Here is a 23646-nt window from a genome sequence, read left to right as displayed (position 1 = left end):
ATCACGCCTTATCAGGTCATCGAATTTTTTTGTTGAAAACTAACTTTACAGATTCATTTTTCGACGACTATTCTACACCACTCAATACCAGCAGGTTGAGTCTAGAAGTGTAAAGAAATTTAAATCGCGTAAAGTTTTTAGATAGGCAGATTAAAGTTCAACAAGCAAAAACTGGTATTGTTTTTTCAACAAGAAAAAAAAAAAAATAATTTCTTGGAACCCGATTTGAATATGTTTGTCTTTACTAGATATAGTCCAAGCGATTTCTGCGATTTCTCAGTTTGCCCAGCACGTTTTTAACACGTAAAATCGTGGCAACGAATCCGAAAAATCGTTGATAATTCGTAATTATCTAATTCAAGCAGGTTCCGGGAGAAACCGTTACAACATATATTACCCGGAATTCGCATCCGTTCTCCGATTAAAAATCTCCAATTAATAGGTTGAATTAATACAGTCATGGGTATTCCTGAGGTATGAAAAGTTATGCAAACCAGCGGTCGCGACGAAGACATTATACACGTGTAACATACGTGATTGAACACGTCATCAGTTAGTCCAGCATAACGTGGTCATTAGAAAAATTTATAGTACAATTTAGGCATCGAGTGAAATCAATATTTGAATAAAACCAGAGTCGACGTTTATCCATGTTACGTTCGAGCACAGGAATGAACCGAAGAACAAAAAGAAAATTACAAGATCGTTAAACTCTGATCGCAAATTACAGCGACAAAAAATCTCGTAGCTGTATAAAATTGTGGAATTTTGCCGACAAGCTATTACAAAGTTTTTCTATCGTTTTCTCAAAAAAATTTCCCTCACACTTTGCAATCAATTCAAAAGAAGAATTAAAAACGGCTGAAAATACTATTTTTTCCAAAATAATTTTTTTTTTTTTAACTCTGCAAAATATTAGCCTCAGGTTTTGGCATATATATACGTATATATATATATATACTTTCTAAATGAAATTAAATTTGTTTCTCTGCAGTCGTCTGCAATTACGCGCATCGTGGTAATTTTTTTAAATATTTGCAACAGCTAGCGTCGTTTGATTATTTTTATCAAGTCAGTATGGCGTAAAAATTGTTGCGCGATGAGTGTGAATCATCTTGTTGTTTTCGTAAGGCCTGAAATTCCCGACATAACGCGTACGAGTAAACAATTCCAACTTGACTTGTGAGGTGAAATTTTTCCCTACACGTTTCATTTATAAAACAATGGGAATTAGGAAATTCTATATTTTACACGATAGCGTTTTTTCACCTGGCTTGACTAAAAAAATTGCTTCATCAAAGACGCAATTAGGTACGTCTCACGGTGGATATTTTTGAAAGTGGATTTCAGTTGCAATCAAACATAAAAAAAAGCGTACAACAAATATTCTTTTTCTTCGAACTTATGAAGCCATCGTTTTCGCAAATTTTCGACACTGCAAAATGTTTAAAAGATCGCTTAAGGAAGAGCTGAAAACTCCGTTACACGAGTTTGCCCAAGTCTGTATAATACACATCGTAATATATACATTAACTATACATCCGTATACGATATTCCGCGCGTAACGTGTGTAAATAACGCTTGAAAAAGCAGAATGTGAAGGTAAAAAGGTGCGCAGGCCTTTCTAAACTCAATTCTGGCTTCAGAGCTGGACTTTGAGCCATGTGCTTTGAGTCGTGGAGGCCTGCGGTTACGCAACTTTGAAAAATTAACAATATTCATGGATTTGTGCGCTGCGGCTACGCTCGACGGAAAATCGCCTATTATTTACCGGATATAATGTAATAATGAAGAAGAGAGAAGTGTGAAATAATATTATATGTGAATAAGAAAAGAAAATAAAAACGAACCAAGCAATCGCCCTTTTATTATCAAAAAACGTATCAGAGAATCTTTTGTGCTTGTAATTGCCGAGGAAGAAGATATCTGTGCAAATTAGTGGGGATAGAATATTGCAAAATTTGAAAATCATGAATTTAAAAATTGTATAAAACGTGTTTTCACTTCCCTTTTACAATTTCTGCTTTCACACTTTTCAATCTCTTTCCTAAAAATTTGTCTGTCTTTATAAGCAAACTGAAACGTAAACCAGCCTGAAACTGGCTGAATGAGTATATAAATGCTGTTTGTCCTTCGAGATTTAAAAAGGTGGCTTCGACGGTAGTTGACCATCGAAAAATTGCGTGGACGCAACTCTACACCTCATAATATACGAGATCGTACGCCGTACGTGGATTACCTCGAAAATAATGTACCAACGTGAAGGATAAAAATTTAATACGGACCTATTTGTACTCATATAAGATGAAATTCTTGGTGAACAGGTTTGTTTTTTTCACACACTTGATTTTTCTCTTATTCTCTCTATTTCTCTCTCTCTCTGTAATTTTTCGTAAATCATTGGGTAATTCAAGATCAGACTGCTCTGTTTCACTTAACGTTTAGCACTGTCTGAGTACGAAAGATTAAATAAATACATGTAAATAGTGTATACATATATATAAGCATTTAGTGTATAGCAGTGAAAAAGTTTTCTGTCCAGCAATTCGAATAAAATGTTTCGATTATAACTAATCAGTGCCCAGACAGAGTTTTTGTATAAAGTGTGACGCCACAAGAATTATATACATATGACGAAAAGAACTTTTTCACCATTTCCAGCTTCAGTTTGAAAATCGAAAGTTCTATTCACCTTATTATAGTTGTCTAAGAAATGATTATAATTTTTCTTTTTTTTTATTACTCACGTTATTAGCATGATAGAGTTGTGATCGCAGGCTCTTCCGGTTAATTTGCCGTCAAGTAAAACGGCAAGAGCCTTCTTTTTATTCCGTTAGCTCTCGGTGAAAAATAGGCCTTAAAATTTTTATGGTATATTTAATATTTGCTGATGAAGAATCTGGAAAATAGAGTTAATACGCCCGTATGAAATCACTGTTTGACGAATGGTTTAATACAAATACATATTTAGGTATATATATATATATATATGTATACATGTTTGAAACACGTTTGATGTGATTATTTAGCCTTCGTTATTATGACGCAGATATTTTTTACTTTCGTGATAAACTGGTATCCGCACATTAGTTTTAATAAAAATTATACTATAGGATTAAATACTGCCATTGGAGTTTTTTTTTCTATTTAATTAGTTATTTATTTTTTAATAAAACAATTACATTCATTCTTGAATTTAGATATTAATTTTTGATAGGTTATTTATTCAATCTACCATCGAGTAGTCATTGAAAAACTAGCTTTTGCGGAAATTAATTTATGTTTAAACAAATTACGCGAACATTGTAAAAATATATTTGCAGGATTATGTGAGGATCATGTTATGATTATGTATGACGTATAGACGTCATTGTAATACGTTAGAAATGGTGAGTCGAGTTGCTAATTTCTACAAACCGTTACTGCCGAAGTCTGCTTACTGTAATCGTTTTCTTTGCCGATTTGCTTGGTACAACGATCGACAACGGTCGCGGCTCTCTGACCCAAAGGTACTTAGAATCGATTACGATACGAAACGTCGATCGTATTTAGAGTCGTCTAATAACCTAGGTTCATTTTCAACGAAGACAAGACGCATCGGAATATAATGAATAAAATTGATGTAACACTCTAATTAGTAAAGCGATTTTCTTTGGAAATTGAAATAATATAATAAACACCCATTCGAATGTTATTCTATACAGAGTTCCTTGAAAAACAATTCGTTAAATTGAAATCACACAAAATTTTTTTCCTGCACTCAAACTTAATTGGGGGAGGGGGGGGGACAAAACGGGATACTTAAGGAAATATTTAGTTTTTGAGGACTCATTTTTGACTGTTTAAAAAATATTTTGAAAAAAAAAATTTCTTTATAACTTTTTAAGGGTATCCCATTTTGCCCCCACTACCTCTTCCCTGTTTTTTTGTTTTGAGGTACGGAACCCTAGTGTACCTAATAAGGTCGACGTTATTACCTTCAGTGCCATGATCCACGTCGATGGAATATTACCGATTATCGTTGCGAAATGAATTTCGTGTTTTTTTTCCATTCTGCGGATTTTTCTCACTACACCTACTATCGCGAGTAACTATATACGTGTCAGCCTTGGTGAATTTATAATTGCTTAATACGAGTGTGGAAAAAAATGAATCAATTAATTTCATTGACAGCCATGAATTTCAAAAGCAATGACGAGTTTTGCCTGGGAGGAAAACGAGAAATAAATAAATAAATAAATAAATATTGTCAGTAATTGTGTATAGTTAATAGTATTTTCCTCGTTCTTACTAAAACCGAATTATCAAAATTCCACATATCGTCGTAATAAATTGTTATTTCACACATGGCAGCTGGTTAAAAACTTCCATTTATTACATTAGCATACCTAAAACGTTCATAATAATTATAAATATAATAATAAATGTGTATACAGCAGACGCAGAGTCTCGTGTGTATTCGTAAAATAAATCCGTGAGATTCCTAAATGTCAAATGATCAAGGAAAATTTAAAGAAAAAAAAAAAATAAAACGTAACCGTACGCCTTCGTAATAAAAATTAGTCTTGGCACGATATTAAATACAATCTGGCGTTATTTTTCGTTGAAAAAAGCGGAAAACTTATACTTGAATATTTCCCAAACAAAATGGTAGCTATAATTTATTTTTAAACGATCAAATAAACGTACACGTACAACGATTCGTACTGGCAGGACAAAAGTATCGCTTTTCAAGTTCTTTTGTGTCTGTCTTTTATGCATAGAAAGTATATCTCTATTCACTAATACGCATAAGTATATGTATAAACACACATACGCGTCGCAGGAATTTCATCTCGGGAACAGATTTCTTCAAGAAATTATTCAAGACACTTCGAGAGACGTATAGTGAAACCTTAGATCAAATCTCTTTAATTTCACCCAACGAACTAAGCTCGTATATTCTTGGGTAAAAACTCGCATGTTCAGCGATTAGAAACCAAGTACCACGATTATAATCAAAGGCGTTGATTAAATTAGACGCGATAAAATCTTTCTTTCTTTCAATATATGGGATAAAATTCGCGCAAAGAGAATTTTTTTTCTCCCCTTCTTTTCCTGCAGTTCTCTATTTTAAGATTAAAGATCCCTTCCATGCCGACGAGACGATTAATATTTAATTGATTAAAGAACTGGTTGCTGACGATATTGCGAGCCAAAGTCTTGCGGTTTTTTTTCTTATCATGAATATAACGCAGGTATATGGAATCGTCTACAAGTTACATCAACGATTATTTTACTGTAATTAACAAGTCACATTTCATTTTAAAATAATTCAAACCTTATTAAATATACGAGCAACTATCGGCAAATTTCACAAATTCTTGATTATGCGCCCTTCCTATGTACGTATAAAAGCTGTATAATGTCCTTAAATCTTATAATTTATAGTTTAATATCTCAATCGTCAGCATAATTTTTACTCAAAGTTTTAATATTACATGTTGAAATTGCAACGCGATATTATACATTAAAACGTAATTGATGATAAGGTTTATGTTTATCAATTTCGATATTGTTATATGTTATTTTTATGATTGTTTCTGTTGTTGTTGTTGTTATTATTATTATTGTTGTTGTTTTTGTTGTATTTATTCCAATTAAGTTTATACTTTTAAACGATGTTTATATATTATTGTGAACATTTGTGAATGTTTGCAAAACATTAATCCGTTTCATGCACACATCGTCCCGTGTAATAAATAATCATTTACGTAAGAAACCGTCTACGGCACAAGAATATATTATACGTTCATAACAGGTTTACGAAAAATTTAAGTAAAGAAGAAGAAGAAGAAGAAGAGGAAGAAAAAATAAAAATTATACCGGAGTGTGCTAAGAATTTAATAAAAAAAAATTGTATACATATTGTTTATTTTACGCCGCAGAAATTCGACAACGTTTATATCGCTTTAATCGTTCAAAATCATTTGTATGCAAAACGTACGTATCTAACACGCGCCTATATTATACATATGCAATAAAGAGGTACGAATAGACAATTAATTCTAACACAAATCACGTACAACGCGGTAGAAAAAAAAAAAAAAAACCAGAAGCTAGTATCAAAAAGTGTATTAAAGCAAGAGACGAAGAAGATGAAAAAAAAAAAAAAAAAAAGGAACAACAAATCACAAAGACGTCAAAGTGAAATTACGCAACGACGTAATCGTTGTGCGATGAAAGAAATAAAAAAAAAAAAAAACGGCACAAGAATGAGTAAAAAAAAAAAATTAACAAACTGCAAATTTCGCCATATTACATAAACTTGTACGTATTATAATAATAACAACGATAATAATCCAGGATATAAAACGCACCATGTATATTTTACGTACACTGCATGCATGCATCCACGCACATGTGTGTCAATTTATATTTTTTATATATATATATATATATATATTTATATATCTATGTACATATATATATATAGATATATGTGTGTATATATATATAATAATAGTGTACATGCACCGCGCATGTGGCAAATTTCACACAACCGCACACATTCCGCGAACAAAGAACCGGTCAACGTTCCACCTTCGATCGATATATGCGTATAAAAAAAACAAAAACAAAAAAAAAAAAAAAAAAAAACAAACAAATCGATCAGTATCACAGATCGTTCATGTATACTGATATCGATCACAAAATTTCGATTTAATCAATTATTGACTGACCGACGAATTGATGGATGGATCGATGGATTGACTGGTAGGTCTCGGATTCGATTGACCGACGATTTGACCACCGTTCGTATTCACCGCGCAATCGACCCTTCCACAACTTTCGTGTTCGAGTCCTGGAGCAGACTGGCTCGCAAAGTCCGCAGTCGTCGCTCAGTGCAAATCTCCCCCCCCCCCTCCCCCTCCCCTCCCCAACATACGGTTCTATCACTCTTCCCTCTCTCTAATTCTCCTCTCCTCCCCCCCCCCCCCCACTCTTTCCATCTCGCGACTTTTGCCCCCTGCAAAGTCTCCCACCCTTACGGATTACGCGGGTTTCTTCTACCTGTTACCCGACTTGTTATATATCGATTGTGCTTACATATTCGAGTGCCTTATTCACGAGTGACTGTACGTCGATGTTACTGTGCAGGTGTGTAGGTGGTTCGAATTCAGTTTCATAATTATTTGTAAATATCATCGATGCTTGCACCTATTGTCTGTGCGACGATGCGATATTGGAAAAGTATTATAGTCGTTTCAGTTTAGCGAGAAAATAAATTTTCATTTTTACGTTCTTGGATGTTTTGCATCCGGTGAATAGATTTTTAAATGAAAAATTCTCTTTAGCTTGATAAACTTCTTTCGTTATCATCTTGGAAGTGACTTTGCAGAGAGAAAAGAAAGAGTATTTCTTACGCAAAATCGCGGGTAAAGAGGGAATCGTTAAAGTTTTTGGTGAAAACATGTCTACTGTATGTGTTTGTTTTTTGTTTTTTTCTTACCCGAATTGCAGCAGATTTTAGTCTGCACACAGTCGTTTTTCACTCGTTCTAAAAGTAAATTGTGAACTTTACTTTACGAAGTATATTTTACCAAAAGAACCTGATTGAAGAAATTCATCCAGCCTTGATTTTATACCTACTTTATATTCCGCTTCGGTACGAAACAGAGGTGAACGTGCAGAATATACGTTTAGGTCTGCAGATTCGCGGAGAGACTGCAACGGTACTTGTGCTGTTTAAATTTAAAAAGCAACATTTTTCAAGACGAAAAATGGATTTTAGCAATTTGCACAAGTCCTGCTCAGTCGATATGCTCAGTTCCTTTAATTAATTATAATTATCGGTACATTATACTCAATTATTTTACTATACAATGCATTGAAAACTTCAGTAGATATTAAAGAAACAATATAATATCGAATTATACTAATATTTCACACTAAATCCATGTTTAATAAAGCGTCAAATAAATCGTAGAGTTGCATCGTCATACTTAAATTACACAGAGGCTAAATGATCTATACCGAATGGAAAATGGTTTTTTTTTTTGGATCGTATAACGTGTAACCGGTGAATCAATGCTCGTCTGACTCTTTTACCCAGTCGTTGAAATCACCGTTTTATTCGTATGTATAGAGATTTGTTTACGCGGGTTATGCAGTTACTAATACTCGCGTGTTTGATTATCGTGACTAGCAGGCTGCACGCTTTTAACAAATACAATCCTCGAATAAAGCGTGATATAGAAAATACAAATTCCTTCGACGAATGTTTGGTATGAATAAATTGCACGTAATTTGTGCGTAAGAAATGTAGCCGCAACGATGGTTTAATATTATTTATTATACGTGGCAGACTCGACGAACGACTTTGCAATTCTATTCTATTGAAGAAAAAAGGCAAGGAAAGAAAAAACGTTCTCGACGATCGCATATGCATGGAGACGTAGAAAGGGGAAAACAGGTTTATATTATTTTGCAATGTAATGGATCGGAGCAAAAAAATTGCAAAGACAAAACACTGCGATCAACAGGTTCTCGGTTCAGATGCTCAACCGTTAATGCGACTTCATCGCACAATGTGCATAACACTTATACCTTGTACCCATACATAAGTACCTATCTACACGTATCATACTTTCGACCCTGCAGCGTTTTATGCCGCGAAGCGTGCGTAAGCACTCGACTTTATGACGTCAAAATCTCATACTAATTACTGTACTCGTAATCCTAATAAGACAACTTGACCGGGTGTTTCACCTGCGCATATGCATAAATATAATAACTCTTTCGATCGAGTGTGCGTAAAGTAGGCCTTTTCAGTCATGTTTTACGGCCGCAAAGTGATACTTTACGCCCCACGTGTACCTACCTAAGTCTAAACTTCAACTTTCAATGGTTGTAGGATTTTACGGTTTTCTTAGATACGAAAAATGATATTTGATGCGAATTTGGAAAGTTACATACTTACTAGTTAAATTACTTACTAAAATGTAAGGATATATTTCTGCTTAGCTGTTGAGAAAAAAATATGCGGAAAAGTATTTTAAGATGCGAAGAGTAATGACTCGACCGTGTGGAAAAAACATTTGAGTCTTCGGAACATAAGTTTAAACCATAATTACATGATAGTTAATTTGTGGTTTAGCTCTTCTCCAATTCAGAGATGAATACTCCTTTACAGCTATCTGTTTACAAAAGAAAAGCTTTTTTTGTTAAGAGTTAGCTTCAGCAATTGAACAGGAAAAATCTATTCGGTAAAATCGAGTGCGTGGTGTAGAATCTGAAATATGTTCAATAGAATTTGATAATCTTTGTCTGTTTAGTCGTTGAAGGGTTAATGCACCGACGAGTTTCACATAAATTAAGCTTGTTCACGAGTATATATAAAAAAACTTTCAGTTTCAGAAATTTTTCTATACAATCATCGATTATGATGATTCATGCATCCAGGAGACAAAGACATTTAGCAGAGGAATTCGCACGTAGCAAACTTCTGTAAAGGATACGTATGCTGATTACGGACATTACGATACTCAAATGTGCATCTCGATGTACAGTCAGAGGCGGAGAATTTCAGGCAATTAACCAGCGGCAGAAATATTTAATTGCATCTTACAAAATGTTTTTTCACTGCCATCCCACACATCATATGGTGTTTATAATACACGAGTATGAAGGCTCATTGCAGCGTCAAAAATGGGCAAAGCACTCTACGTTTCACAAGAAAAAAGCAAAACTTCCGTACTTCTAAACATCTCGTCTGATTTCACACCAGACTCGTTATCTCGGAAATGCGCGAGGCTTTTTGACGTCACATCAGCCATTGGCCAACGCTGAGAGTGAATGAGTCTTGGAAATTAATTAATGATTTCGTAGAAGTCTGATCTATACCCGTGACGATGCATAAAATGTCACACGCTTGTGGAAGATCTGAATTTGACCGCTCTTTGAGTTCCTTGATTCATTTTGTGTTCGGGTTTTTTCTTCTGCTATTTAGTTTCGGAGCAAATCACGTTTGTCATGCGTGATTTCCACGTCCAAAAATGAAAAACCTAACCTATGATCACCGCAATGTAATTTAATTTTAGTAGCTGACACTTCAGTAGAATAGCACAACTGTCACATTGGGTCAGATTGACCCCAAACGCGATATATTGTATCAAAAAAGAGTTCTAAGAATTTTAACAAAATTTAGGTTTCGTTTAATGACCGCAGAAAAAGCTCTCTCAGTTTTCCTAACCAAAATTGATTGTTTAAATATTGTAAAATATCGGTAAAATTAAACAAAACCCCAAAAATGTTGAAAAAGAGGTCCATCTTTCGCATGAAAAATGGCACCACGAGGCCCATTTCCTAAGAAACTCTAGGAGGAGTTTGAAAAATGTTTTGGAGTGAAATTCACGCCAAGCAACCTATCAGGTTTAAGTTCACAGATTTTCACTTCACTTAATTCACGATCGCCGGAAAAATCGGTGACGTAGCAGACGTAGGTAAAGTAGGTTTAAGTTGAGTTATTTCGGTATGGTGGTAAAATCTATGCGAGAAAAATATGTTACATAACAAAATGGACGAGTGGAATGATGTGACAAGGTGATTAAAAATCTATTCCGATTTTTTCAAGTCACAGTCACAGGGTTATTGTGTGAGACCTGAGACACACGGTCACGTTAGCAGGAAAAAGAAGAGTAATCAGACACGCGTCATCGTTCCTAAAAAATGCAAATCACGACAGTCGCGTTTTCGCTTATCCTGTTTAATATTATCATGCGACAAAAATCGTTGAATAAGTAATGGATCAGGAAGTAAAAAAAAAATACACATGTTATTCGGCATGAAATATAATAGCTGTGATTATGCTGCGACTAAATTTCCTGAAATATTGTTTATATATTTCACCTACGCATGTCTGAAGTATATATTCCTAAGAACACATCGTATTATACATGCACGACTTTATTACAGCTTGTTTTACTTGTAAAGTAACTTTTTCTTATACAGAGCCTCTTAAGTATTCCAGAAATGTTTTATAAACCTCGTTTTTGCCCTCCGTCAAGTATCAAATAGATTATCAAGATAGAACAACAATGATAAGAACCAATTTTGTGTGCTCTTCTCTAGCTTGTTGGGCTCGCTCTATGGCAGACCAGAGAACCAAAAGCATGCGTATATATTATACATAAACAAATACCGAATGATGAAATTTAAAATCCTAGTCATATGCTTGACATTTGTATACTTGATGTCTTCCCAACGGATATAATAGCAGGGTAATCATTCTCAGAACGGACTCTGAGTATCTTCCGTGCAGTATTAAAGTAATAATGTTAAATTACCTTCCTTGGGAATGAAAAACAAAAACAAAATTATTCTCCATTTGTTAGTCCGATATATGCGTGTGTCTTGCATTTTATAAATAGGCGATCTATTCGTCTATTTTCAAGCGTCGTTTGTTCTTCTGGACTTTGAACACGCACTTTCCTGTCGCTCTTCCTCACTAGACACAAAAATCCTGAATAAAATCCATAATATCCTGAAATATCCAGATTGTAGTGAGTAATTTTTTTCCGCGCATACGTGCGTCCATCTTTCATTTATACACGATTGATTCACGCTGGACTTTGAAAACATCCGCCGTAATTAAGAGTGACTGGTAGGTCTGATGGAGAGCGGTTGTTTGTTCACGATTCAAAGATTAAGAATCGGTAATTTCCACACCTCTTATTCATCCAGCGTAACAACACTTTTTTGGTAGCAAACAAGTATTATAAATTAAAAAACAAAAAAAGATTAAACAAAGCGTTTACAGTTGCTTTTTTTCCTAATGGTTGCAGGCTTCAAAAGATTCATGCCAGCTAATTTTAGGATCCAATATGTTTTCATAGTACTGATTAAATAGAACAAAATTAGATACACATTAGAGTCTCCGTTATTTTGGTTGATTTGGAATTTTTTTGATTGCATTCCAGAAACATGTTGATATTATAGAGAAAAAAAAATCCCCTTTGAATACATAAAAATTTTCGGATAATACAAACACGTGCCGAAGAGCGATTGAATTGTTTAATGTAAAAAATGTTGAGATTTTTCATGTTTTTCAATTATTTACTATCATCATAAGCTAGAGTGTACCGAAAAATGAATTTGATGTTTTGTAACAATCTTCATATTTCCATCTAAATATAGGAACAAAATAATTTGGGATGAGCGCATGTATTCCACAGAAAACGACTGTAATAATTATGGCTTTGTGAAATATAAGAGAGATTTAGCATTCAATGCATTTGTTTTTCATCCCATCTTAAGATAGACGTATAAAAATTGTTTCCAAGCATTAAATTGAATTTTTCAGTCCACTGGGAAAAATAGAGCGGTTTTACGGGGAAATTGACTGTCTTGAAGTACATTTCGACGAAACTTTTAGTTTTAGGGTGCTTCAACGAGAATAAAAAAATTGGGTACTTTTACAGAAATAGGGGATCCACTGCGAATCCTATCAGGTTGGTTCAAGATACTTTAACCGAATTTATTGGCGTTTGCTTTCGCAGTTAAATTGGTTGAATTTTGATAGACTCCAAGTGCAGATAAGAATTATTTTTCAGATACCAACTACTGAATATTAAAAGTGGTGTTTCACAGAAATCTTACACGCACTACAGAGCCTGCAGTTAATGAACTTATGTTTCGAGTAATTTACCGATATTTGGTAGTTGAATCGAATTTTATACAAGAGAATAATTCGAGCCTGTGCGTATTGTTCTTTAAAATGCATGTTCAATGTCCTTGAATTCAGCTGTTGAACTTCCGTATTGAATTAACAAGTGTTGTTGGCATGACTCAAGTCAGTAGTTATATGCTATACGTCTGTACAGTAGATCGTTGACAATAAACGATGTACGGTATATAACTGATCGTGAATTATGGTGTGCAAATGCACAATTATAAACTAACAGGTGAGACTTCAACGTGTCGTTAAACAAAGGTTAATTTTCAGATTTCCTGCATGTATAGGAAGCTTCCTCACTTTTCGTTCAACATCTTGAGATTTCGTGCGAAGAATGTAGATACAAAATAGATGATCAACGTCCAACGATTAATAAAAACTATACAAGGAGATAAAATTCTCGTCGATAACGAATTGAACCTTGTGCGATAAATAGTCAAAATAAAAAAGAACTCGTATTTAGGCGTAGATTCATAACAATATTCGGATAAACAAAATCAGCGAGTACCGCACGTTATTTGCATTTTCACACTCTGGAAAATCCTCAATCATTCTCATGAATTTCATTTTTGTCAGTATCCAGCTAAGCAATACGGAACCGAATAGATTGATTTTCCAGAGAGTCCGAATCAGGGGATCGAATGATTGTTGTACTGTTATATTGTTCCATCTTCCAATGAGTTGGATCTCGTCACGTCCCCGAGTTGTTAAGCTTTGAATCGTGCATCGTGGAGTCAACGACGACGGTACAACAAGAAGCATGTGAAGATATGAAGACCAGAGTCGGTGGTCAAGATGGACAAACTGACGCTTTCCCTTCTGTTACACAATTTAGTTGTGCAGGCAACAGTCACTCAGCACTGACGCAACTCGGACGCTGTTATACCATCGCAGACTGTAAGACGCTACGATAATTGCATCCGAAGAAGTTCCGAAGTGTCCTGCACCTCGTAAGGAAACGAGGTCGATCTTCCATCGACAGGATCCAAGTTCTTTTCGAAGTTCATGAGATTCGATTCAGTTTATAGACCGATGGAGTCAACAACAGTTCCATTATATATAGATTCAACATCCACAAGGCTTATACGAGAACGAAAACATCTCTTGACGATCCTCCTTCCAACGACATCGAAAATGGACATTTTGCCAAGGAAAGCGGTAAGGATTAAGTCGATCGCTTGTTCTGTCAGCCTTCTTTTTCTAAGGTCGATGGTTGGTTTATTCGTTACGTAACTTAGATGGTCGTGATGATCGCAATTAGAGAGAGGCTCGCCGATGCTCGAGTATGTATAGCATGGACAAAGGCGTTGGCAGAATGGCGATACTGGGTTACTAGGGTATCCACTTTCCCCTGGTGAAGTACTTCAATATTCTTTCGATCGATTGTCACACCCGCACATGCATCCAGATCTACCCGAAGGTCGTGTTACGTCCCACGTGTGTCATTGCTGTTATACAATTCCGAATGGAAGGTCTGTCGAGAAACTCGGTGCGACACGATTTATTGACCAATATGATTCCGGCCTTTTTTGTTGGGGCTTCTTCATGGCCTCGACATTCTTGAAAGCGCTGATACGAAAAGGAGGTGTAAAGTTTAATTTACACTTTTTGCAGACAGGTTTTCAACCACCAATTCATACGTTTTGTTTAATCAAAAATGTGCACAATAACACAACTGACGTCTGACCCGCAGTGTACAGTTTGGTATCGAAAGTTTAATGCGATTTTCTAACGTACTTGTTAGTAAAGTTCATTAATGCATTGAGCTTTCGGCCAACTTGTTTTTGGTCGGAAACAAAATGCGAGTGACGTGAGAGATTTGGAGTCATTGTCACATAAATTGTATAGAATTGAATTCGCATTTTGTTTTACAATTAGATAGAAAACAAGGTAGCCGGAAGTGGAAGACATTACTGTACATATATTATAAACATAAGTCTCTTCACGTATTCGATATATTATTTATCTTCATAACGGTAGCTACCAACTTCCGATCGTTATAAAAAATGATACGATTTCTCGGTATATCAGTAGTATGAATATTTTTACCTCCGGAAGTTGCAGGTCGATCGCGGAAGGAAGTGAAGTTTTTCCTAGATCGACTCTACGCTGTTGGGTTCGATAGTAATTACGTTGATGGAGAAAATTTTATACAACTATTAGTTTCCCGGATAATTACAACGATCTGTTGAATCGTGAGTGTCGTGTACGGATTTGAATAACATATCTATACGGCTGTTTATCTTTATTAAATACATATCACAAGGTAGTATTTACAAGTAAAAGTATTTAGTGTTTACGGAAAGAATTCTGTTGATTAAATTTTTTGCAACACAGAATCGTTCATAGTTAAGAAGAAAAAATCCTTGATTAAGAACGAAGCTTGAATTATAAAATGTTCCGCCATAGCTTTTTTACAGTGGTAAAAGCAATTAAATGAATCGCGCGGCTATCTTGAAATTATAATATTATCTATAACCATATTCATGATATCGCGAAAATATAATCACTGTGTTCGATCAAAATATTTCAGGAATCACATAAGTAATCTCTATTCAAGGTGTATAATATTCGAATGTATGCTGCTTAGAATTTGAAAATACTGTTTTATGGCCGATGGCCAGTAGATACGAAACACCGCTCGTTGATTCCGCATAAAAAAAAGTTCGATAACTGAAAATTAACATCACAGGAACTGGAATGTACAACCATATTTGATTATCGTAAGAGGCCAGACATATGAAGGTGAGAAAAATTAAGGCTCACGGATCATTGCAGAGTAGCGATAAATTTCACATTGTACAAAATAAACGACAATGAGTTTGTAATGAGGATGTTTTGGATGCAGAACTGCGACAGAAACAGTGAAACGAAATACTCGACTATATCTTTCGATGGAATCAATGAATGTTATCACAATATCATGCCTATAACACGGTGGAAATTTAGCTGGAGGAAATAAACTCGATAACAGTAATGTTGTTTCGTTAAGACATTTGTGGAAAACAAGAATAACAACAAGTTTACAGCGATGGGCATAGCTTCGAAAATATGAAGGCCTTAATTATTAATCTACTGCCTATCCTCAGACGCCTTTGCGTATATCAAATGCTTCTCTACGTGTCATTTAGAAGAATTACCACCGCCATTGCTTGACGTAGTTACAGACCAATGGAACAAACGGCATATTGACAAACCTGCTATGACGTAAAACGACTCATAGAAGCGGAAAACGAAACGACCGAACGATTAATCGTTCATTGTTTCCCTGTACAATTCGCAATCAATAATCACTGATTAAAACTCATACAGTGGCTGACGCAAAAATGTTTTCCTCACACCGAAACAAATGTAATATAGATTTTGCGTCTTCTGTGGTAAATATATGTATAGACAGTACTTTTTTCGAGTCAAATCTACACGAATTGTGGTAGATCTATCTAAGCATATTGTAACTCTGACTATTGGTTTTGTAAATCTTAATATTAGTGGATTTGTAAATCTGGTCACAATTGCTGTGGATTTAACTTCAAAAAAGTGTTGCCCATATATTCAATTTTTCTTTCCGTGCACATATCAAAGTTACAAAAATTTTATTAAAGAATTCAAAATTCCAATTTCACATTCTCAATTGGTTCACCTTCGGAATGAAAAAATTTCATGGTCACTGTCTCACAATCAGACCCGTGACAAAAGTAGAACGATGTTTATTCAAAATGTTGTGCCCGAATTACTAATGGTGGAATTAGTGCGCGTATCTTAAACACACGACAAGTTTTACATATATATATATATCTATAGATATATATATATATATATATATGTAAATGCTGATGATTATAATTTGCCGATGCCATTGGATCCTGCTGTCGTTATTGCAGAGCTATCGCATATATGTTTTGTCGCAACCGGTTGCGAGTTTTGGTTGCTTGTGTGAATCGTACTTTTATCGCCGACGAATTGGCAGCAAGGAATTCGAACACCTCGGTCACTCTATAGTGCACGTGTAACGTATTTTTGCAGCGAAGACCCCGGCATTCAAATCGCATAATTACGTATGAATGAGCGTCCAAGTTTCCGCACACCCACGTAGGGTTGTGCTATATATAAACTTCTAATGATTGTATACGAGAATATTGATCAAACGGAAGAGAAGAACGCTGATTAGTCTTTGTAAGGTTTGATCGATGCAATAATCGATCTTTATGATCATACACAAATAAGAGTTTCTTCGGATTTACCAGATAGCGCCGATAATTAGTGTCATTATATGTTTAATTAAATATTTTTTCTTCAACTTCAATTAAACCCTAAACATATTTTGATTTAGATATCGCGAATTTTTAAGAATTTTTTTCAGACGACTCTTTAATTTATTAAAGTAAAAATTCGTACACATGTTATGGTAACTTTTAACTGTATTTCAGCGTTTTTTATTTGTAAAAATAATTATTTTGAAAACTGCTTTTAGGCTGATCTCCGGGAGCACCTCTGAAAAAAGTCGTCTTGTAGTCGGCACGATATCTCTGGACTGAATAATATAAAATGAAAGAACCAAGAATATTTCGTTAACATAATGTATTATCCTGTAATTGATCGAGAAATAAATAAAATAATAATTTTCAACAAAATGGCAGCTTCTCAGAGAAGAAAAATTGACAAAAATTGGAGCCTTAAATTGTTTATAAAATGGAAAATATTTATCAGTGCGAAAAAACATTCAATTGCTTACTAAAAAACATCACACAAGAAATCTTGCTCACCGTCTTTAAAAACACAGTTTTTAGAAAAACGCGTTTAAAGTTTCAAAAGCACTTTACATGTAGTAAAAAAAAATTTTTTTCAACACACATTGAGTTGTTAATATTTACCGAATTGACAAGATATTTTCTGTGTATGTACTTCAATATATGTTCATTGCGAAAATAAAATAAAAAAACATCGATGTTGGAAAATTTTTATTGTATACTCACATAACCCTTTAATGGTTTAGGCTAGAATTAGATTGTGCATTAACATTTGTTCGTCGTTAAAATAGTGCGTGTATGCAAAGTGTCTCAAATTTGAGATGACTTTACTGATGAATTCGCATATTGCTGTCAACTCACTGCCCGTTTTTTTTTTAAATTTAGTACCTACTTCTTGACCTTCTGCAGGTGGAATTTAATCTTTGCGTGATCACAAACTTTCTGAAAGGTGAATAAACATGTAAATGGAATTAGTAAATTGTCGGATTTCAAAGGATATTAAACTAACTATCCGCAGTTTATAGAAAGCTTTATTCCTTGCAATTTTCTCTGATTACTTCCAACACAGAATCGTGGTTCAGAAATTTAAAAAAAGATCCGCCATGTGGAAGCTGGAATATGAAATAAAATTAAGAGACTTCTTGCCGTTTGTACGAATAATTTTTACTGAAACTTTAACCATTAATCTCCTTCTCTCACAATGACGACCATCAAAAGGAATGGATTTCTTGAATATTTTGTATTCAGTGAGAGAAAAAATGACATTCTTTGTCGAAAACAAATGAAAAAAGGATCCGAATACATATAATATGTATAACATCAGACTGAATACTGATACAACTAAAATTTAGCTGTTGAAAATATTGTTAGAAATTCTATCCACGTGTAAATGTAGCGAGTCGAAAATCCTTCGAAAAGACGTAAATAACTCTTTGAAATGATGATTATAGTTTGGTGAGAAAATGCGTAGTTGAAGAATTGCAGAATCGATCCTGTAACGCACGCACGTACAGTTTCCATATAATAATAAATTGAGTTCTTGTGAAATGGAAGCTCATTACGATTGTACAGCCTATGTACAGACGGTCTTGCTTATGTGAATAGGTTTCAAAACCCGACGTAGGTAGGAATTTGTGATATATTTAGGCGTCCGATTCTCACACGCGTTATCTAATTTGATCTCTGAATGGATGATAGACGATGTCTTTACTAAACTGATTTCAGACATTATCATCCGCCGGATATTTAACCAGACGCAATTCTGCATCATGCGAGCGAAAGTATGATGCCGCGTGCGTAGGTATAATATCATGCCAATCGGTATAAAGTTGTCCGTTTATAGTGTAAGTATATCCTCATGTGAACGAACGAAAAAGAAGAAACACCAGTCTCTTTATGTAAGTGTGTTACACTGGCTAATACCCACCCAAGGATATGGGCACATAATATATGATCTCAATCAGCTGCAGGGTAAGAAAAGAGGGGAATCCCGGTGAACAAAATGGCGTCAGTGAACCGCATGCGACGTGTGTTTAAACGGAGGAGAACACGGAGATCCGGTGAGAAAGTGGTCAGTCCGGAGTTACGTAAATACGCGTCTGTACTCTCTTAGGAAAAAAATCTTTCGTCGATGGTAAATACACACGCGCCATTTCGTTATATCCACGCCGCATCTAATTTTCAGACAATAAAATCCCGCCTTTTTTTGAGAATCGTACCTACTTTCAGACTATAAACAACACGTCACGTCCTAATTATGTATAAATGCATTTCTACAGAATAAAGCGCTATAAATTCTTTATTTGTCAATTCTATCAGACGTTTATTCAAATGACAATTTTTTTTTTTTTGGTCAAGTTATTCAGACGTTTCGGTCTGTTTTCAAAGACCAAGACCACTGAAGCCCTCATCGCATCATGTGAATGCGGTGGAGATGATTGTGAGAAATTTGGAATTGTTGGGAAATAAAAAACGAGAGTAAAGAATTTTTGCGAGATTCTGCCAGCTCAATCTAAGTGAAGTACTAGTCCATTTTTGCAACACCGCGAATAACGTTGAGGTCTGTTTTCATAGACCAAGGCCACTGAAGCCCACATCGCAGCATGTGAATGGTGGAGATGATCGTGAGAAATTAGCAATTGTTGGAAAATAAAAAGATGAATAAAGAGTTTGCGAGACCCTAACAGCTCAAATCTAAGTGAAGTATTTGTCCATTTTTGCAACACCGTTGGACCATCGTTGGGTCGGTTTAACAGTGTCTCAGTTAGTCGGATATTCTCGGCCACGACGCGACAATGAGGAACGCGGATGTCTTTTATCTGACACTATTGGAGCCACTATGCATACATGTCCACCTATCTCTTCTCTAGGAGAAAAATCGTCGTAGACGACGACGACGACGACGACGTAGGTAGATTTGGTACGAATCAAAAGGCGCGCACGGCGTGGGCCAAACCGTATAGTGAAAGTCTTGAGGATCAGGTCAATGCTTCAGAATGACCTATTTCTTCGGAGGCTTCTGAAGGTTACGAACTATGCCTCGATTACGTACAACTTTAATTTCCAGTTGCCCAGTTTGGACTGTACTAGGTGTGACGAATTTTTTGTAGCGGATCTTCCACCGTCCAGTCGTTCATTCCAGTTAATTTTGGCTCATTCTGTCGTCTCGTTTTGTTTCGAGAATTTAGAAAAAAAATTTTGATAACATAATTACTAGATGATTTCGTTCGGACAGCATAAAACAGCGTTTCGAGAGCGTTTTGGCCTCTAGATGAAAGACGAATTTGCTTGATTTTTTGAATCCCATGCACGCCTAGGAATTATAACTATTCCTGTATTTGCCGTTTGATTGAAAAATGAAATATGTTGCCAGGACGGGAAGAAATCGCCGAAGCAATTAGTATAAATAATATAGTAAGATCGGATTTATGTCTCGTAACTTGAGATAAGTGCGTGCGTGGTTTCCTTATACACACGTAACGTGTTGCAGGTGTTTTTTCGTCTTTTTCTTGTGTTTTTGAGAATGTCCTCGGACAGGAATTTCATACGCAGTACATCAGGGAATTTTGTACAGAAAAATATAGCTCACGAGTTTATAAGCAGTACGTAAGACCGTGAATCGCGTTCTTAGACTTTCGATGCAATCGCGCTCTGTATAATGTCATCGTCAAAGATACATGCTAATAGTCGCGTGAAAGCTGACGCGATCGTCGCGTTGCCTTAAATCATATTTCAATTAAGGACTCTCCAATGCCGCGAGTGACTCTGTCATGTTCGCCTTGTAATATGAAAAAGAAATCACGATGATGCCACCTGTCGGTTCAGCTAAGAACTTATTTTACAATCTCATTCGGTATACTGTCGTGTTTTACAATCGTTTGGTATGCCGGCATAGGCGAAATGAATATTACCGCTAATATAAACGTGCCACGGAATTATTATGCGATTTATTTATAAACGAGTTACGGAGTTTGGGAAAATTTTAAAATCAAGTATAACTTAATAAGTTCGCAGTAGGTATAATTGAAGAATAATAAACAGGGAAGTCACTACGAATATATATTTCTGCACTCTGACGATCAACGATGCATTCTTATTTGATTATAGTAATAAACGCATCAGAAACTGGTCGAGAAATATGCGATTTTTACAATTTACAGTAACGCGCGATGCTAATCGATGTCATTATAAAGATCAAGCAAACAGAAAGATCTATAATTAAATCCGCAGCGTACTTCTGCAGGTTTTGTTAAAACCATCCAGCTCGTACTGCCATTAATTATATAAGTGATGAAGTTGTTTATACACTCGTTAATTTTTTCGTTATTTTTATTTTAATTTAACGCAAAGTAATGTTTTACCTAGTTTACGAATACATTAGTAAATAGATAAATGCGGATAAGTATTACATTCACACGGGAAGAGTAAGGCGAGAATCCAATATACTTTCATCAAACTTTCGACTGTTCCAAGAAGCCAAGATAACACGTTACTTCTCCATATCCATATTTTGCAACCGGGTCTTTACTCCGTAGAAACGAATTTGTTCACAACCACGAAGAGAAATGCTTGCAAGAATTCTGTATTCACATATTTGATGAACACACTTCCGTATCTTTTATCAATTTAAACACACTTCTTGAATCTTTAACAAAATTTAAACAGTTCATTCAGGACTTATTACGTCAAGGAATTAGGTCAAACGATTAAACACGCGAAGCGATGCGACTTATTTTTCTGAACACGATAAAAAATTCTCCAATTTTACGCGTTCCAATTCAAATCCGTTGGAAAATTATCACATTCGAATACGTGCGAATTAAAAAATATTAAATCTTGTCTCAGGTATGACGGATGCAGGTGAACTCGGGTGATATCGCGCGAGAAAGTAGCCAAGAACAGCCGGCAACCGACAGTCGACAAAACTGTGCAAGTTAGTTGCGGTCGCATTAAACTCTAGTGAAAGAGCCATGACAGAGAAGTACAGGAAGAAAAAGTGAGTGACGAGTGATGGAAAGAGAAAAGAGTTTTTAGCTTTTCCCAAATATTTGATAAATTATACACTTTTCAAATTTTTCATTTCACGATAAACCATTTTCACGAAAACGCGTCGTCATACCGATCAGTATCAATATATTCCTTATTTCTTCACACAAAGAGTGAAAAGTCGTATTATAGAAATAACTTTACTCGGTGAGAAACTGTCGGTTTGTGATCGATTTGTCAAGTCGTCAAAGACATGTGATTAGCACATTAAATTATAATTATCGGTTCATAAATTACAGCGTTAAACTAGTACAACCAGGGACGGCGACTTCGGAAATCTCAGGGCGCATGCGTATCACGAAAATCTGAAAACCTGCGGAAAATTTTTTTAATTTCATTATTTCCAGCCGTCGAACGAGCCAGAGTTCGATTTAGGTACGTCAAAATTCACTGGCCTCACGACAAAACTTTATAATATAAGAGTGAAACGAGAATATTACTCGGGTGTTCTTCTGACACATCTAGCTTCGAAATTCTCAATTTGAAAGACCTTTCAGGGTTTGTATTTCCCACGCAGAAAGTATAAATCAGGTTGTGAACTTCTTCAAATCCTCACACAAAACGTCGCCAACGCTGATTGTGAGTGTATATAGGTAACAGTACATTGACGAATAATCTGTGTAACAGGAAATGGCAAGTGATGTGATATAGCGGAACTACGTGGTTGACATCCAGAGGATGAGCTCAGTTCAATTCCATAACTTGTACCGAGAGTCATAACATAATGCTAAACGGAATCAGCATAAATCGGCAATATGTATTCAAAGCGAATTCATATGCTAGTTACTAACTCTGCGTATTCTTAGACAAACATTCTTGGTTGACAGAGTTTATAAGCGACAGACTAATGGAATAGTTTTCATTGTTCTAATGATCTCAGATCTCCATCCGGCACGTTATTTAAAATGCTTCATTGGTTCCAAGAAGACTGTGATTCGAAGTTTAGTTATTGGAAATGGGATTAAAAATAATATCAAACCGAGTGACCGTCTTTACTTGTTAATATCGCTAAAAGACTAAAGACTGTTGGGCCCATTGGCGCTTTGAAGGGCCCAAGGGTTTCAGGTTTCGACGTCTGGGTCTCAAAAGCAGCGTGAGAGTTGAGAAAGATCTGATAACCATATATCGTCTAAAGCTTTCTTTGTTTATGTTTATAATTTTTCTCCGGCACTTTGAGGGAACATAATTTTAGGTACTAGTGATTCAATAATCTAACATTAGTTAAATAGTTAAAGATAGAAATTTTGTCATGCACTAACCTTGTTAATCCGGCGCTCCAGCTGAACATTCTTCTAATCCTTTCACTTTGAGTTTCATCCTGGGAAGTCATCTTATCACTTTGTTAATATTTTGTGAGATTCTTTGCGGAGCACAATTGTCGCGAAATTATGTAGGTACTTTCGAAATACGAGCAAACTTTGATACGTAACACTTTGCGCGATGATCTGGCCTCAGATTATCTTCTTCACACACATTTTCGCCACAACAATTTCGAATGGGACTTTACCGCTCGACGTCACTAGAGTGGAAATTATCAAATTTGTTTACACATTGAAATACAAGTAAAATGAAACCTCCACCTCCACCTACAACCATATCACGTATTCTTGTGGGTATAATTTGTTCAACATTACATCA

The 23646-nt window shown here is 35.4% G+C and overlaps 1 protein-coding gene across 5 annotated transcripts in view; it reads right to left on the bottom strand.

Annotated features, from left to right (window-relative positions):
• Positions 1–23506, bottom strand: part of LOC124412676 (ABC transporter G family member 23) — a 48124-nt gene extending 24618 nt beyond the window's left edge. The window contains exons 1-2 of one of the 5 annotated variants that reach the window (XM_046892785.1): positions 6517–6629; positions 2748–2899 (exon numbers count right to left, since the gene is read on the bottom strand). In XM_046892785.1, the coding sequence (XP_046748741.1) occupies positions 2748–2758 (11 nt within the window). In that variant the 5' untranslated portion in view covers positions 2759–2899; positions 6517–6629. Of the gene's footprint in view, positions 1–2747; positions 2900–6359; positions 6430–6516; positions 6630–23267 lie in introns of those variants that run through there. The other 4 variants (XM_046892777.1, XM_046892791.1, XM_046892758.1 and 1 more) reach the window with 4 other exon arrangements.
• Between the last annotated feature and the right edge of the window lie 140 nt (positions 23507–23646).

Source organism: Diprion similis, chromosome 2 (assembly GCF_021155765.1).
Source record: "Diprion similis isolate iyDipSimi1 chromosome 2, iyDipSimi1.1, whole genome shotgun sequence".
NCBI classification, from domain to species: Eukaryota; Metazoa; Arthropoda; class Insecta; order Hymenoptera; family Diprionidae; genus Diprion; species Diprion similis.
Note: the sequence above shows the minus strand (reverse complement) of the source record. Positions and strands in the feature narration are given on the sequence as shown.